Raw genomic sequence first — 15,781 nt, forward strand, 5'->3', positions numbered from 1 at the left:
CACTCCTACTCCTAATACCCCCCCCCCCCCCCACAGGCATGTTCACAAGTGAATCAGCAATGTAAGCTATGTGGTCGATTTTACTCCCAGGAAGTTAGTCTAAATAGCTTACCACTTAAACCGAGGACACCGGTACTGTTAACGTTTGTACTAGGCTACACAGTTCTACTCAAAGAGGAGGTTTATATCTACAAGCACTGATGTAACGGTATGTAATGTGGCGAGTACTCTCTTGAAATTTCATAGGCTCAAAAAATAAACTGGTTTTCATTGTCTCCTGGATGGTTATTAAAATATAACTGCCCTGAATTAAAGCTTAACTTATTCATCCATAAATATACTTCTATCTGTCAGGCGCGTAGCCAGGGGGGGGGGGTGGTGGGTAAGGGGGCGACCTCCCACACCCTTGAGCATAGGCGTACGGGACCATTTCAGTTTGGGGGGCAGAACTTTTTGTGCCCGAAAGTTCCCGTGACACTATCTAAGCGGAGCGCCACCATCGGTTGGCGCGTAGCGTACAAGAAAATTTTGGCAAACAATGCCTCTCAGATTGCCGGAAACGGCACATCTGAGGCCTTGCAAGTTGTATCTGAACATTCTTTATTTTATAATCTCACGTTTTAGAAATTTACACTTCCCCAAAAATTTGGTAAATTAGAAGAAGAAAAAATGGTAACATCACTTTGAAGGGGAAAAATGGGACAGTATATTTTTTAAGCTCCTATTTAGTTACCTTATTTATTATTTTAACACAGTACGCAGCTACCTCCAGAAAAACATACATTGTTCAACGACACGTAGGCGGGACAATGTCGCTGTGTCGGGTGAGACTGCAATTTGTCTCACAAAAAAGTATAAAATATAACAAAGAATATGATAAACCTGTACTTCTAGGCTTGTAGGCACTCCCCCCCCCCCACCATCCATGAAAAAGAAAATGTTTCTTACATACACTCATGTTGGGGATGTCCAGGTCAAGGGCGGCGGATGCACTTTTAATCTGGGGGGGGCACCGACATCAAAGGGCACTTTGCAGAAATTCGATTGGACTGATGCAGCCTTATATTTAGTACCCTTTATAACTCTTATTGTATTATCTTATTTGCGTATACACAGCACTCCATCAACACCCCCCGCCCCTCAAAGAAAATATGTATACTAGCACTGCAATATCCAATGCGCAAATTGGGAAACAAGGAACAAGTTTTCTGTTGAGACAAAATGAGGTGAAATCGTGCTAATTGCTAATGTAGGAATCTTCCGAATTAGAGTTTTTTTTTCTTGTTAATATCTTAACAAATTTTTTCCATTCGAAATAGCTTTGAGTTTGACCCACAGAAATTCATTAAAAGTCACGGTCTTAGCCAGGATTTGCAAAGTTATATGCACAACTATCTGAGCGGAGCGCCACCATCGGTTGGCGCGGAGTGTACTAGAAAATTTTTGGTTTTACAAACCCCTCAGATGGCCGGAAATGGCCCTCCCGAGTGTTCATTCTGGTTCCCTGGCCTCTCGCTAACTTGAGGCACCTCAATTTTTATGTAGAAAAAAGGCACATTTTTAACCTGAGGAAAAGTGGGGGGCACGTGCCCCTGTGCCCCCCCCCCCCCGGTTCCGCCGTCCTTGGTCCAGGTATACAATTGACTAGTTAGAAAAAAAATTGATCGTGCAAAAAGCGTGGTAGCTCAGATGAACTGCGCTTACGGTGGTGTTACACGGAAATATTTGGGCATCATGATGCTAAATAAAGAAAATCATGGAATTGTCGGGCAAAAATTTGAAAAATATTCGGGCAAGCTACTGCATATTTATATATATATATATTTCCAGAGGACAAGAAATTCGGGCAAAAGTCCTGAAAAATTCGGGCAGCCTAAGAGGAGAAAAAAAAATATATATATATATATTTTTGCTCCTCTTAGGCTGCCCGAATTTTTCAGGACTTTTGCCCGAATTTCTTGTCCTCTGGAAATTTGGGGGGCAGTCTGCCCCCTGCCCCTCCCCCCGCCTCGTACGCCTATGCCCTTGAGCATGTTTTTGTTGTATGTTTTTATGATATCGCTAGTAATTTCAAGCTTAGATGACACTTACAAGTCCTGAGAAGTGCCATTTCCAGCGATCTGGGAGGCATTTTTGCCAAAATTTTCTTGTACGCTTCGCACCAACTTATGGTGGCGCTACGCTTAGATAGTTCTCAATGCCGAATCTACGGCTCTGATAGTTTGCCTACAGGCAGGGGCGTCGGAAGCTATTTGGGATTGGTACGGCAGATCAGAGTGTGGCCATCTATCATAATTATCGGGGGGACGTTTGGTAGGTCAAACAACGCTACGCGCCACCATGATTGGCGCGTAGCGTATTGGAGAAAATTTTGAAAAAATGCCTCCCAGATTGCAGGAAATGGCACTTCCCGAGCTTGAAAACAAGACCCCTACCATGCCAGAGTAGTCACATTTAGCCTACTTGCTTGTTTCATTTTGGTTCTTTATATTTTGCAATTTTTTTTTACTTAGTCCTACCTTTTTTCTTTTTTTTGCGCCGTGAATATTGGTACGCCCCTGCAGGTTCACCCCTCCCTTGGCAAATTCATAGCTACGCGCCTGATATCTTTCGTCGATTCGTTTACAGGAGTTGCAGTGAATTGCAGGTTAAATCATTCACGAACACTATAAAGAGTGTGTTTCAAAATATTCCAACTACGATGAGAAGGCAAGACAGCCAAACACATATGCAACAGCTGTACATGAAGGGGTTTTCTACACTATCTGACAGAAACGCAGATCTTTACATCTTGTAGAGTGCTTTCATGCTTGAGTTAAAGATCATATGAGCTGAGCACATCAAACATCCATCAATTTCTTCTATATTCGGATGACCATCTGTATTGCCTGAATAATTCGGGCAGGCTTTTGATCTATGTAAGGGAACTCGTACTAATATGGCAGTTTCATTTACAAAATCCGGTCCGTTTCTTGCTCTACATCCTTTTGTTGTATGTCACAATTATATCCCGTATGTGGATTATTGGCATGGTTTACACAAAAGCTCTTATGGGGTTTGTAAGCCCGATAAGTTACCGTTTATTTTGAGAGAGAAAAAGAACGTTTTCTGTCTAAAATACGTTGTGGATTTATCTTCAGGAAGAGGGAGATAACATTGGTCTACTTCTACGAACTAACCATAGCAATATTCTCCTGAAAATATTTGAGGTAAACAAAAAACTTGGGATTGCTAGGGATATTCTGCTAAAGATCTCTTATAAATAATAATTTGATAAATGGTTACTGTAAAGAAATAAATTATTGAACCTTCAAAGGTGCCAAGAAAAATTTACTAAGTGTGTCATAGTACTCAACACGTGTAGAATATATTTATCATGAGCATTAATTATTTACTGAAATTTGAGACATGTTTTTATTAAACATTTACTTAATATTAAATATGTCATTGAAAAAGACTAGAACATGTCAAGTTGTATTGCTATAAGTTAATCTTGTTGGAAACAACTTTGTTATTAAGTTGCAATTTATGTTAACCCAATCAACTAGCTATCTATTTATATATCTCTACAATGAAGAAAGTTACCTTATTAACTGTGGATCACTTTGATTACGTTAAACAGTTAATGTTTTCTTCGACGGATGAATGTTTAGATTTCATGTTCAATCTAGTGTGTTTAACGGTTTCCACGAAATGTGACTGAACATTACCTCATGACGATATCCAGTCATGTTTGAATATAAAAGGTTGAAATTTGGTATGTTACCTTGCAGTTTTCATTGAATTGTCTATGATATCTTCCTATGTAAAAACATATCATTCTACTATCTAGATATTTTATTGATATGATAAATTACGTTTTCATCCCATCAATAATGCTGATTTCAAGCGAAAACTAAACATCTCCACACAAATTATTTCGAGGGGTACCTTTAGAGATGTGGCTTCCTGCTGATCATTTCCATACTTTACTGTCAAAGAGAATCTAGATTCTTGTCATTAGTTTGATTCAATAATCTAAAAAAATAAAACAAAACTAAGAATCAATAACGACTTTATTGCATTCGTGACATGAAACAGTTACATTATAAGATGTGTTCTTAGAGTATTTTACGTAGGATTCCTTTTTTATCTGTAACTTTACTAACGCCTCGATGTTTTCATGAATTATGCAAGGACAGGTGAACAATGCATGTGAAAAGAGTGGACAATACTTTAATGAAGACCATTAATACACCTTTTAGAAGAATTTACTTTTCTTGAAATATATTGTTCGTATTTCTCAAGATTACTAAAATTTAAGCGCCAATGTCAGACAATATGCTAATGTTACACGGTTTCAACGTACAGAAGGCGATTAATCTCATCCGGTACTTTGGCGTTACTAACTACACCTTGCGTGGCGGTATTCATCAAGTAAGCTTGGACAACCGATGGAGTTGCAGAAGGATTAGTCTCCAAGTAGAGGGCAGCAGCTCCTTCAAAGAGATAAGGGAAAAAGAACATTTAGCTACCCCGACACATGAAAATACATAAATGAATACTTCACAATTTAAAACTATACAACGCTAACAATTGTTCCATCCAGGGTCTAACATTTCAATGACTACAAGATTGCAGGCCCCATCGTTCAGAAAGTTCCATGAAGTTCAACTAGAATCTAACAAAAACCACATGTAGTGAATGTTAAATCTCTAAATTTCACACAAACAATTTTCACAGTTCTTCGTAATTTTCAAAATTCATTAATTGAAGTCAGGTTAGTATTTTAATCTTTCAAATAACACAGAAGTATCACGTTGGAATGAGGTTTGGACAGTTAATTCCTTAGTTTCAAATTTTATGCGAAATTAATCATCCTTATATAAACACAGGAATTGAATTCGAAAGGAAGAAACTAAATGGGTATTAGACCTGCCGTGTGTGTTGAAGAGGTATCTCATCGCTATTTGTTATTTAGTTCAAATAATTCTTACCTGTAGCGTGAGGACACGCCATGGATGTACCACTGACTGACTTAGTATCCTTATCGTCATTGTTCTTTAGTTCAAGTTATTCTTACCTGCAACGTGAGGACACGCCACGGATGTACCACTGACTGATCTGGTATCCTCATCGTCATTGTTCTTTAGTCCAAGTTATTTATACATGCAACGTGAGGACACGCCATGGATGTACCACTGACTGATCTAGTATCCTCATCGTCATTGTTCTTTAGTCCAAGTTATTTATACATGCAACGTGAGGACACGCCACGGATGTACCACTGACTGATCTGGTATCCTCATCGTCATTGTTCTTTAGTTCAAGTTATTCTTACCTGCAACGTGAGGACACGCCATGGATGTACCACCGACTGATCTAGTACCCTCATTGTCATTGTTCTTTAGTTCAAGTTATTCTTACCTGCAACTTGAGAACACGCCATGGATGTACCACCGACTGATCTAGTACCCTCATTGTCATTGTTCTTTAGTTCAAGTAATTCTTACCTGCAACATGGGGACACGCCATGGATGTACCACTGACTGCTCTAGTATCCTCATCGTCATTGTTCTTTAGTTCTAGTAATTCTTACCTGCAACATGGGGACACGCCATGGATGTACCACTGACTGCTCTAGTATCCTCATCGTCATTGTTCTTTAGTTCAAGTAATTCTTACCTGCAACGTGAGGACACGCCAAGGATGTACCACTGACTGCTCTAGTATCCTCATCGTCATTGTTCTTTAGTTCTAGTAATTCTTACCTGCAACATGGGGACACGCCATGGATGTACCACTGACTGCTCTAGTATCCTCATCGTCATTGTTCTTTAGTTCTAGTAATTCTTACCTGCAACGTGAGGACACGCCATGGATGTACCACTGACTGCTCTAGTATCCTCATCGTCATTGTTCTTTAGTTCTAGTAATTCTTACCTGCAACATGGGGACACGCCATGGATGTACCACTGACTGCTCTAGTATCCTCATCGTCATTGTTCTTTAGTTCTAGTAATTCTTACCTGCAACATGGGGACACGCCATGGATGTACCACTGACTGCTCTAGTATCCTCATCGTCATTGTTCTTTAGTTCTAGTAATTCTTACCTGCAACATGGGGACACGCCATGGATGTACCACTGACTGCTCTAGTATCCTCATCGTCATTGTTCTTTAGTTCTAGTAATTCTTACCTGCAACATGGGGACACGCCATGGATGTACCACTGACTGATCTAGTATCCTCATCGTCATTGTTCTTTAGTTCTAGTAATTCTTACCTGCAACGTGAGGACACGCCATGGATGTACCACTGACTGCTCTAGTATCCTCATCGTCATTGTTCTTTAGTTCTAGTAATTCTTACCTGCAACATGGGGACACGCCATGGATGTACCACTGACTGATCTAGTATCCTCATCGTCATTGTTCTTTAGTTCTAGTAATTCTTACCTGCAACATGGGGACACGCCATGGATGTACCACTGACTGCTCTAGTATCCTCATCGTCATTGTTCTTTAGTTCTAGTAATTCTTACCTGCAACATGGGGACACGCCATGGATGTACCACTGACTGATCTAGTATCCTCATCGTCATTGTTCTTTAGTTCTAGTAATTCTTACCTGCAACATGGGGACACGCCATGGATGTACCACTGACTGCTCTAGTATCCTCATCGTCATTGTTCTTTAGTTCTAGTAATTCTTACCTGCAACATGGGGACACGCCATGGATGTACCACTGACTGCTCTAGTATCCTCATCGTCATTGTTCTTTAGTTCTAGTAATTCTTACCTGCAACGTGAGGACACGCCATGGATGTACCACTGACTGCTCTAGTATCCTCATCGTCATTGTTCTTTAGTTCTAGTAATTCTTACCTGCAACATGGGGACACGCCATGGATGTACCACTGACTGATCTAGTATCCTCATCGTCATTGTTCTTTAGTTCTAGTAATTCTTACCTGCAACGTGAGGACACGCCATGGATGTACCACTGACTGCTCTAGTATCCTCATCGTCATTGTTCTTTAGTTCTAGTAATTCTTACCTGCAACATGGGGACACGCCATGGATGTACCACTGACTGATCTAGTATCCTCATCGTCATTGTTCTTTAGTTCTAGTAATTCTTACCTGCAACATGGGGACACGCCATGGATGTACCACTGGCTGATCTAGTATCCTCATCGTCATTGTTCTTTAGTTCAAGTTATTCTTACCTGCAACATGGGGACACGCCATGGATGTACCACTGACTGCTCTAGTATCCTCATCGTCATTGTTCCAGATAGATTTGATCAGAGTGCCAGGTGCAAATATATTCAAACATTCACCGTGGTTAGAGTAACTTGCACGAGTGTCGTTAAGTGACGTTGCGCCAACTGTTACCGCCTGCGAAACAATTAGTAAAGAGATATTTGTCGGTACATGTTATTAACCAGAGCTAGGTGGAGAGAGAGAGGGGGGGGGGGAGATAAATGCAACGATATGCCGTACTCGACTGTAAACATCTTCATTTGAAGGCGATATTTTTGGACGGAATGAGTTGAAAATGACAAACCGTGTAAACATTGAGTTTAGGGAGTCATTCCGAGGCTAATGGTAACTACTTTACCAGCTTAAATGAGACACGAAGTCAATCGAATAACTTTACTAAAAAGTTTTAAAAATCTGGTTCCATTTCAGAACTATTGCAGATTTAATGTTCCTTTACACACAAGCTTGAGACTTAATCAAGTCTAAATATGCATCATGAACTAATGAAGGAACTGGTTTTTGTGTCAACGATGTAAAAGTTATCATAAAAATATGAAAGTCAAAACAAAATGGAAGTAAAAGGTTTCCAGATCCTGCTGGTACAGTGACGTCACAAAGTTGCAAAAGGAAGGCTCCCATACACGACTTTTAAACTTAGATACCACCAAACGGATAACAATATTTTTCTTTACCTTAGCTGAGAAAGATCAATGTTACATTATGTAAAGTTGAAGGCTGTATATTTGTCCTCTTTGATGTTCGCATTTTATTAATACATATTCCAATTGAACTGTCAACCATATCCAATGTTTTTAAATGAATGAATGAATGAATTAGTAGATAATTAGGACAATTAGCGAGCCTCTGAAAGACTCAAATAGTTTTTAAAGAACCTGTTATTCTACAGTATATCGTTGATTTAAGTGACTTAAGTCGTTGATATATAAATATAATTGCACATTAGTTTACAAGATTGAAAATTCAATTTTAATGATATATGTTAATTGTGAAGAGAAAATCCCGAAAAGTACCATGTAAATGGTAGTCTACACATGAAAAGACTTTATAGGAAACGTTTTCAATTATTAATATAATTGCCCTGCCCGCTTCCCCTCGGGTTACAATGGCTCGGGTTACAATGGCTCGGGTTACAATGCTATGGTCAATAACTTAGAACGTGTAGGAGGATATGGCGGTTGTCTACTCACGTAATGCTCTGGTTATAATGCTATGGTCAATAACTAAGATCGTGTAAGAGGATATGACGTGTGTCTACTCACGTATCGCTCTGGATATGTATGTATGTATGTATGTATGTATGTATGTATGTATGTATGTATGTATGTATGTATGTATGTATGTAAGTATGTATATTAGATCCTCCTGCAAGCAGGAACTCGCGAAGAAGCGTAATTGGCTTATCAAAGCCGCACGCTGACCGAAGTCAGTCTCTCACATTCATATTTAACGTCCATGATTATGAATTGTTAATTGTCAACAACTCTGATATAATGCTATGATCGATCACTTAGATCACGTAAGAGGATATGACTGTTGTCTACTCACGTAATGCTCTGGTTATAATGCTATGGTCATAACTTAGATCGTATAAGAGGATATGACGGTTGTCTACTCACGTAATAATCTGGTTATAATGCTATGGTCGAACATTAAGACCGTGTAAGAGGATATGATTGTTGTCTACTCACGTAATGCTCTGGTTATAATGCTATGGTCATAACTTAGATCGTATAAGAGGATATGACGGTTGTCTACTCACGTAATAATCTGGTTATAATGCTATGGTCGAACATTAAGACCGTGTAAGAGGATATGACTGTTGTCTACTCACGTAATGCTCTGGTTATAATGCTATGGTCATAACTTAGATCGTATAAGAGGATATGACGGTTGTCTACTCACGTAATAATCTGGTTATAATGCTATGGTCGAACATTAAGACCGTGTAAGAGGATATCACGGTTGTCTACTCACGTTAGGCTCTGGTTATAATGTTATGATCATAACTAAGATCGTGTAAGGGGATATGACGTGTGTCTACTCACGTAATGCTCTGGTTATAATGCTATGGTCAATAACTAAGATCGTGTAAGAGGATATGACGGTTGTCTACTCACGTTAGGCTCTTGTTAAAATGCTATGATCGTAAATTAAGATCGTGTAAGAGGATATGACGTATATCTACTCACGTAATGCTCTGGTTATAATGCTATGGTCATAACTTAGATCGTATAAGAGGATATGACGAATGTCTGCTTACGTAAGGTGATCTAGCCGGAGATGTATTACACGCATTTCGTGCAGAGTTACCAGCTGCAGCAACCGTCAATATTCCAGCATCTCTGAGTCCAATAACTCCATCATCTGTCATCTGATTGCCTCCACCACCGAGGGACATCGAAACCACTGCTGGCTTGTTTGCGTTTGCCGCCACCCAATCCATGCCTGAAAAAAATATAACAATGATAAGGAAGTACATCATTGTATAGGTATGAATTGTCTCTTGATTAGTATACGAATTGTATAGTTAATTCCATGAATACCGTTTAAAGGTGATGAATGCGGTATTACTTAATGCATTTTAATACCTTAAAAGATTGCGTATTCCTAATACTAATAACGCTTGCTGAATGCGGTACTACTAAATATATTCCTTACACTTTGATGTGGTACTACCTAATATATTCGTAACCCTTTTAAACGATTGCTGAATGCGATACTACCATATGTATTTCTAATACTTTAAACGATTGCGGTAATTGTTCTTACTGCACTAGGGTTGATAAACAAAGTACATCCATATATTTGCTGTTGTCCAATCACGTACATGATATATTATAATATAACTGATATAGATGTAATTAATATCAAGTTTCGATATCTTCAACTAAGTCTGTGCTTCTTGGTACGCGGCGCACAATCCGATGTTTGTAATTATAAGTGATCACACTTTATGGTTCTAATAATTCCTCTGATCACACTCACCTCCAACAACCTGCGCAGTAGAGCCTGATCCAAGACACCCAAGTACACGAACACCGACGAGTTGTGCATTCTTAGCGACCCCATAGAGGGTTCCTCCGACCACACCAGAACAGTGAGATCCATGACCATTACAGTCTTCACCGTACTAAGCACAATCATACATAAAAAAGCATAGAAATAGTTACACACCTTTAAAAAGTAAATGGTTAATTACACGACCCACATAGCCGTGACTTATTGTACATTCGTGTGTGACAGTAAGTGTTAAAATAGCTAATAGCGACGTTCATGCCTGTTTAGAATACAACTTGGTGTATTACCATAACAATAACACGAGGTAATGCACGGGGGACATTTAAATAAACACATTTCAAGCGGAAACAGTATCTTCCTCAATGTTAAAATGGTAGATTGATGGAAATTTCCTGGGAGATCTGAGTCAAACGAAACCTCTAAACTATTTTTATTTTCCTCGTCCCCGCGATAGTAGCAGCCTTAACATAATGTGTGGTTTATTCGTTTATATTTGTTTATTCGCTTTTCGTTTTTCGTTTTTCGTTTTTCGTTATTCGTTATTTGTTTTTCGTTATTCGTTTATATTATGAATAGGATCAGTATCAGGGACCGATCACGTGTTACTTACTCCGTCACGTGGGTCGGGGTTAACCATATCCGCGCCTATTTGACATCGTCCGGCAACGTCCACATGTGTTGGTCTTACACCGGTATCAATCACGTACACAGTAACTCCATTGCCGTGATCTGCGTGGAAAACAAGTAACAATAGAAATGTCTACTTTCGCGTTCCTTAGTATCACTGTCGTGACATCGTGTCACGAAGTGAGGTAACGCTGGTAATAAACACAGATTGATTCCGAAGCTGAACGTACATTACTCGAGCACGCACTTGACGGGTAACTTTAAAACCAGACACTTTTATTGTACAAAAAACTATATAAACCATACGCTTTGGCCTGCCAAACGCTCTATATATTAATTTATTGAAATTAATTGAGTCATGGACTTCCCAAGCATTTTTACCAAACGTAATAGGGTTATTCTTAATTGAAGTAGCAGCGCAATCATAGTAGTAAACGAGACAGCAGGTGGGGAGGGGTAGGGGGGTGTCACTCTTAATTATAAAGGCAGCAATATAACGAGTATTCTCTCAAGTGTATCCATGATTAACATGTAAAGTTAGTTTAGCTATCGATCAACATTGGCGTTTTCATCTCTCCTTCTCATTTTTTGAGTAGGCCTAAGTTGAAGTTCAATGATTTATTTAGCCTTACTGTTCATGCATGGCGCCAATGTAACAGATGAATTAGTGAGAGTAAGACTCCCATGATGTGACCGTGAGTTAACAGACTCTCTCCACAATTGCTAAACGTAGTGCTTGTTAATAACCTGAACTTCAAACGTATCGAAATTTCACTATTTATATTGTACTCATCTCTTATAAGTTCAACTCACATTTGGGGTTGTATTCGTTATCGAGAAACCAGTCCCGCTGGTCGACCCTGTCGAGACCCCAGGAGTCCACGTCATACATTGCACGTACAATACCATCCTCAGTGACGTATTCCACCCAACTCAGTCTACGGATCTGGAGAAATTAGATTATAGACAACAATTATGTAACTTGACCAATTATGTAACTTGATCGTTAGCTTATAAAAACAATACCTAAATAAAGAAATTATTACTGCAAAGTAAGGTCTGTTATGTGAGATTGTTACGTTATTAACCGTTTTCATTTATAACTTTGACAGAATTGGACTCTTGCCTTTATCGTTTTTGATTATCTGGAATCATAGGCTATGTATAGATGGAAAAATTTGAATCGCTTTGGTAAAAATTTGGTATTTTGACACACAACTGAGGGTTTAACAAATACAAATTTACCAACGACTCAATGTATTCCGTCGTTCCGGTATGTTACTGGAACGCTCATTTTATTGCATTGACTGGTGGTAGTTTAAAACACATGTACAATGTACTTACAAAGTCTAAAGCTGGACTGCTGAGCTCAGCTTCAAAGCCTTGGACCACGTGACGAAATATTCGACGTACTTTACCACCAATGAGGTTGAAAAAGGGATCATTTTGAATATTTCTGGTAACTTTATCTATGCTGTAGCCATCCTGAGGAGAAAGATATACATATGTCTTATTGACGGATGTATGGATGAATGATTGGACGGACGGATGGACGGACGGACAGACGGCCGATGAATGAATGGACGGACGGATGGACACATGGACGGACGGACGGTTGGACCGACGGACGGATGGATGGATGGGTGAATGGAGGGAGGGAGGGCTGCAATACATTTTTAAAAACAACGCTATATATATTACAAATCCTATTTAACTTAAAACGACATAATAAATTTCATTGTTTAAAGCAATGCACGAACGATCTTATAATGTAAGAATAAAATGTTTGCCTACTGCTTCATACTTTCAGTTTGTGAAGGTGAATAATTGAAACTAGTCACTGCATCGAGTATGAAATTTGGTCAATTTAATGAAAAAAAGGCAATAACATCAACTTTGATGAAATTAATTCATTATCAACATTAACTTCTTAATGTAGTTGATGCTCACAAACTTATAGAGATATGTAGAAGTAACACTGAAGTGATCATTTCTTTGAACTCCCAACCTCAGTGCGGGAATGTGACGAACCTTTACTTTCACGAGGTATTTTCCATCTATCTTTTCGTCCACTCTCATGAAAGGCGCCAAGAGTGCCTCCGATGAGGCGAGAACCGCTAAGACGATCACCAATGTATTTACCATCTTGTTCAGGGATAGTGTGACTGAGATTGGAAAAGTACAATTTTTACAGCGTAAAGACGTAATTAGTAATAACGCAATCAGATAAATTGTTGTCCTGAATACTATCCCAGCCTGTGTTATACTGTGTGTATCACTATCATGCTCTACGATAGCCTCTATCCATTACAATGACTGCTTTGTTGAGGTGCTATGCATTTAAAATACATCAGTTTACATTATAACTGGTAAAGTCATATACTTTAAGGTTTCAGTATTGCATGTATTTACTTACAATGGTAAAACTGCTTTTGACTTCAATCAACCATTGATGTTGTCAATATGAACCTGTGATTAATGAGACATTTTTTTGCTTTATTTTTTTTCAAACTATCGTCTCAAGTGTGATAAATGAATAAAAGGGTTACATTTGCGCACTCTGTAACGCTTCATTTGGTGTCTAAATATGCCTCAGAACACCTCTAAATGGAGAGAAAGCGTGAACTACCCACAGGGCCAAACAGACCCTCGTTTATAAATTTGAGTGGACCCGCCCCTCCATGGTTAATAATAATAATAATTTATTCTTATATAGCGCTTTACATCAAAGAATGATCTCAAAGCACTTCACAAAATCGCATAAAATTTTACAACTTAAAAATATTACAGCTTATAAATATTACAGCCTAAAAATATTGCATCCTAAAAATTACAAAAATAAATATCCCTACAAAAATTATTAAAGCAATAACATTCATGAATTAAAGACGAAAGTAATGAAATATGACAGCATACAATAAAACTAAAATACTAAGCTGTAACAGCCGAAAATTAGTAACAATAAGACTATCAATATATAAATAGAAAATAAATTTTAGTATACAACAATCAAAAGGTGGCAAAATGGTATAATACAAACAATATGACTGGAGGTTTAAAATGAATAATACTTCGAAAAAGGTAAGTTTTAAGGAGTGCAGTAAAAACATTAATGATGGAGCTGCCCTGATGTCATTTGAGAGTGGTTGTCATCAGAATGTAACAATGACCGCTGATTCATCATTGTGTACCAGTCAACATACATTGTGCAAATAGCAAATGGGATTTGCTTTACCATGGTACGATTGAACACAATTATATACTTACACTAATTGAATATAAAAAGCCAAGAGAAGCAAAATATATAATAAAAAAACAAAGACAAGCTCAATTTTAGCTATCATGATGTAGCAAAACACATAACAATACTGATTTATATTGAAATATGTACAAAATATGTAATTATTCTTCGATTTTTTAATTGCATATGGAATGGAGATTAGAATGAGTAGAATAAGTAAATTAGGTAAAATACGGAATTCCTGACAATTTGTTGTTATATTTTCGGGGATGTCTCATTTGTGTATTGTTGTAAGTAAACGGCGAGATACGTGTGGGGAAACAATCCGCCAATATTTTCGGCTAAACACAGAACATATGAAAGTTTGTATGGGGATACCGGTATATAATAAAATCATGGTTACTTGCAACTTCCGTTAAGAGCATTTTCGAATGTGTAATGTTACCAGCGATACACATAAGCACAATATTTAATGCAATGAAAGAAAGATATGTAAACTAAGGTATAACTTGTTACTGCGATGGACTTATGCAAGTCAGTGTTTGTTACCGAATTTTATCCGTCCATTAAAAGAAACTCAAAACAAAAATGACAAGTTTCCTTATAAACAAAGAATAAGGTTAATAGTACATTAGTCCTGTCATACTAAATACTACATACTGATAGAATTAATGTGTACAAGCAACCATTGAATAAACACAGTTCCGTTTATCCGGGTGTTAAGAAGTTTCTCTTAATTTGAGTTTATTTTCTAATGTATTCCTACGTACATACGTCAGTTTAAGTTTAAGTTACCAGAGAGTAGTTTAAGCATTAATATACGATGAGTTTAATATCAAATATTGAGGATATCTGCTACTTACCTCTCACCACTGATTGATGTGAATTCAGAAACTAGTTTCTAATAAGAAGGTGCACCCATTAGACAATACTAGCTTGTACGAACCAAATGTTGGTTCACTTGGGAAAATAAACAGACTTTGTGGCCAATAACGTCTCAACACGATGTTGCTTATCGATAAGGGTTACAACACAAATAATAAAAAAATAGTAATCTCTGAAGCCGAACAGATACCGTATATACCGAAGGAGCATATGCAACACAGTATATTGAAAAATTATGCTTTTTAGCATGTATACACAAACTAAAGAAGTGTGTGGGGGGGAGGGGGGGGGCATTGAATAGTTACAAATAGTGTTTGTATTGCAATGTCGTTCGGCTGTATAAGGCGTCATGTGACCTAGACGTCTTGCCATGCATGCTTCATATGTAATGGATTTTTCCAACAAAAGTTTCACAATATTTGTTAACGGGGTGATATTTCCATGGCTTATTGTACGTGGTAGTTGTCATATGTAATAAATCATGAATCTGGCCTGATCTGGTTAGTTATATAGTCCCGTCTTTGGCTGAAGTACCAATCATTGGCTATCTTGGTAGATAATTTCTCTACCTTAAAAAAAACGCATTATATCGATATTATTTACGATATTATTTATTTCCTCAGATTTCACACTTTTAAAACCAATGAAGTGGTATTCTTTCTGACAATGACAACAAATTAGTCGTAAAGCTAACAAGAACAATTCAATTTTTGTAATCGTGAGACCGTATTAAGCACGTT

General features: G+C 38.0%; 1 protein-coding gene across 2 annotated transcripts; it reads right to left on the reverse strand.

Annotated features, from left to right (window-relative positions):
* Window positions 1–4,042: 4,042 nt before the first annotated feature.
* On the reverse strand, window positions 4,043–15,172 carry LOC139983451 (aqualysin-1-like). 2 transcript variants are annotated; one of them, XM_071997001.1, is made up of 9 exons: window positions 15,020–15,172; window positions 12,947–13,080; window positions 12,260–12,400; window positions 11,729–11,861; window positions 10,899–11,017; window positions 10,256–10,400; window positions 9,531–9,715; window positions 7,213–7,384; window positions 4,043–4,478 (listed from the first exon to the last, which is right to left on the reverse strand). In XM_071997001.1, exons 2-9 carry the CDS (start codon window positions 13,058–13,060, stop codon window positions 4,330–4,332), a joined length of 1,158 nt encoding a protein of 385 aa, XP_071853102.1. In that variant the 5' UTR covers window positions 13,061–13,080; window positions 15,020–15,172; the 3' UTR covers window positions 4,043–4,329. The 2 variants fall into 2 exon arrangements, with proteins under 2 accessions (XP_071853102.1, XP_071853104.1); XM_071997003.1 differs by lacking the exon at window positions 15,020–15,172 and adding an exon at window positions 13,332–13,372.
* Window positions 15,173–15,781: the final 609 nt, after the last annotated feature.

Source organism: Apostichopus japonicus, chromosome 16 (genome assembly GCF_037975245.1).
Source record: "Apostichopus japonicus isolate 1M-3 chromosome 16, ASM3797524v1, whole genome shotgun sequence".
NCBI classification, from domain to species: Eukaryota; Metazoa; Echinodermata; class Holothuroidea; order Aspidochirotida; family Stichopodidae; genus Apostichopus; species Apostichopus japonicus.

Bases quoted from the DNA above. Each gene is read 5' to 3' on its own strand.
- LOC139983451 (XM_071997001.1), bottom strand. From the start codon at position 13,060: ATGGTAAATACATTGGTGATCGTCTTAGCGGTTCTCGCCTCATCGGAG. The intron at 12,401-12,946 runs GTTCGTCACATT...CTTTCTCCTCAG, and splicing joins AATACCTCGTGAAAGTAAAG to GATGGCTACAGCATAGATAA. The intron at 7,385-9,530 runs GTAAGCAGACAT...ATTGTTTCGCAG, and splicing joins CTCCGGCTAGATCACCTTAC to GCGGTAACAGTTGGCGCAAC.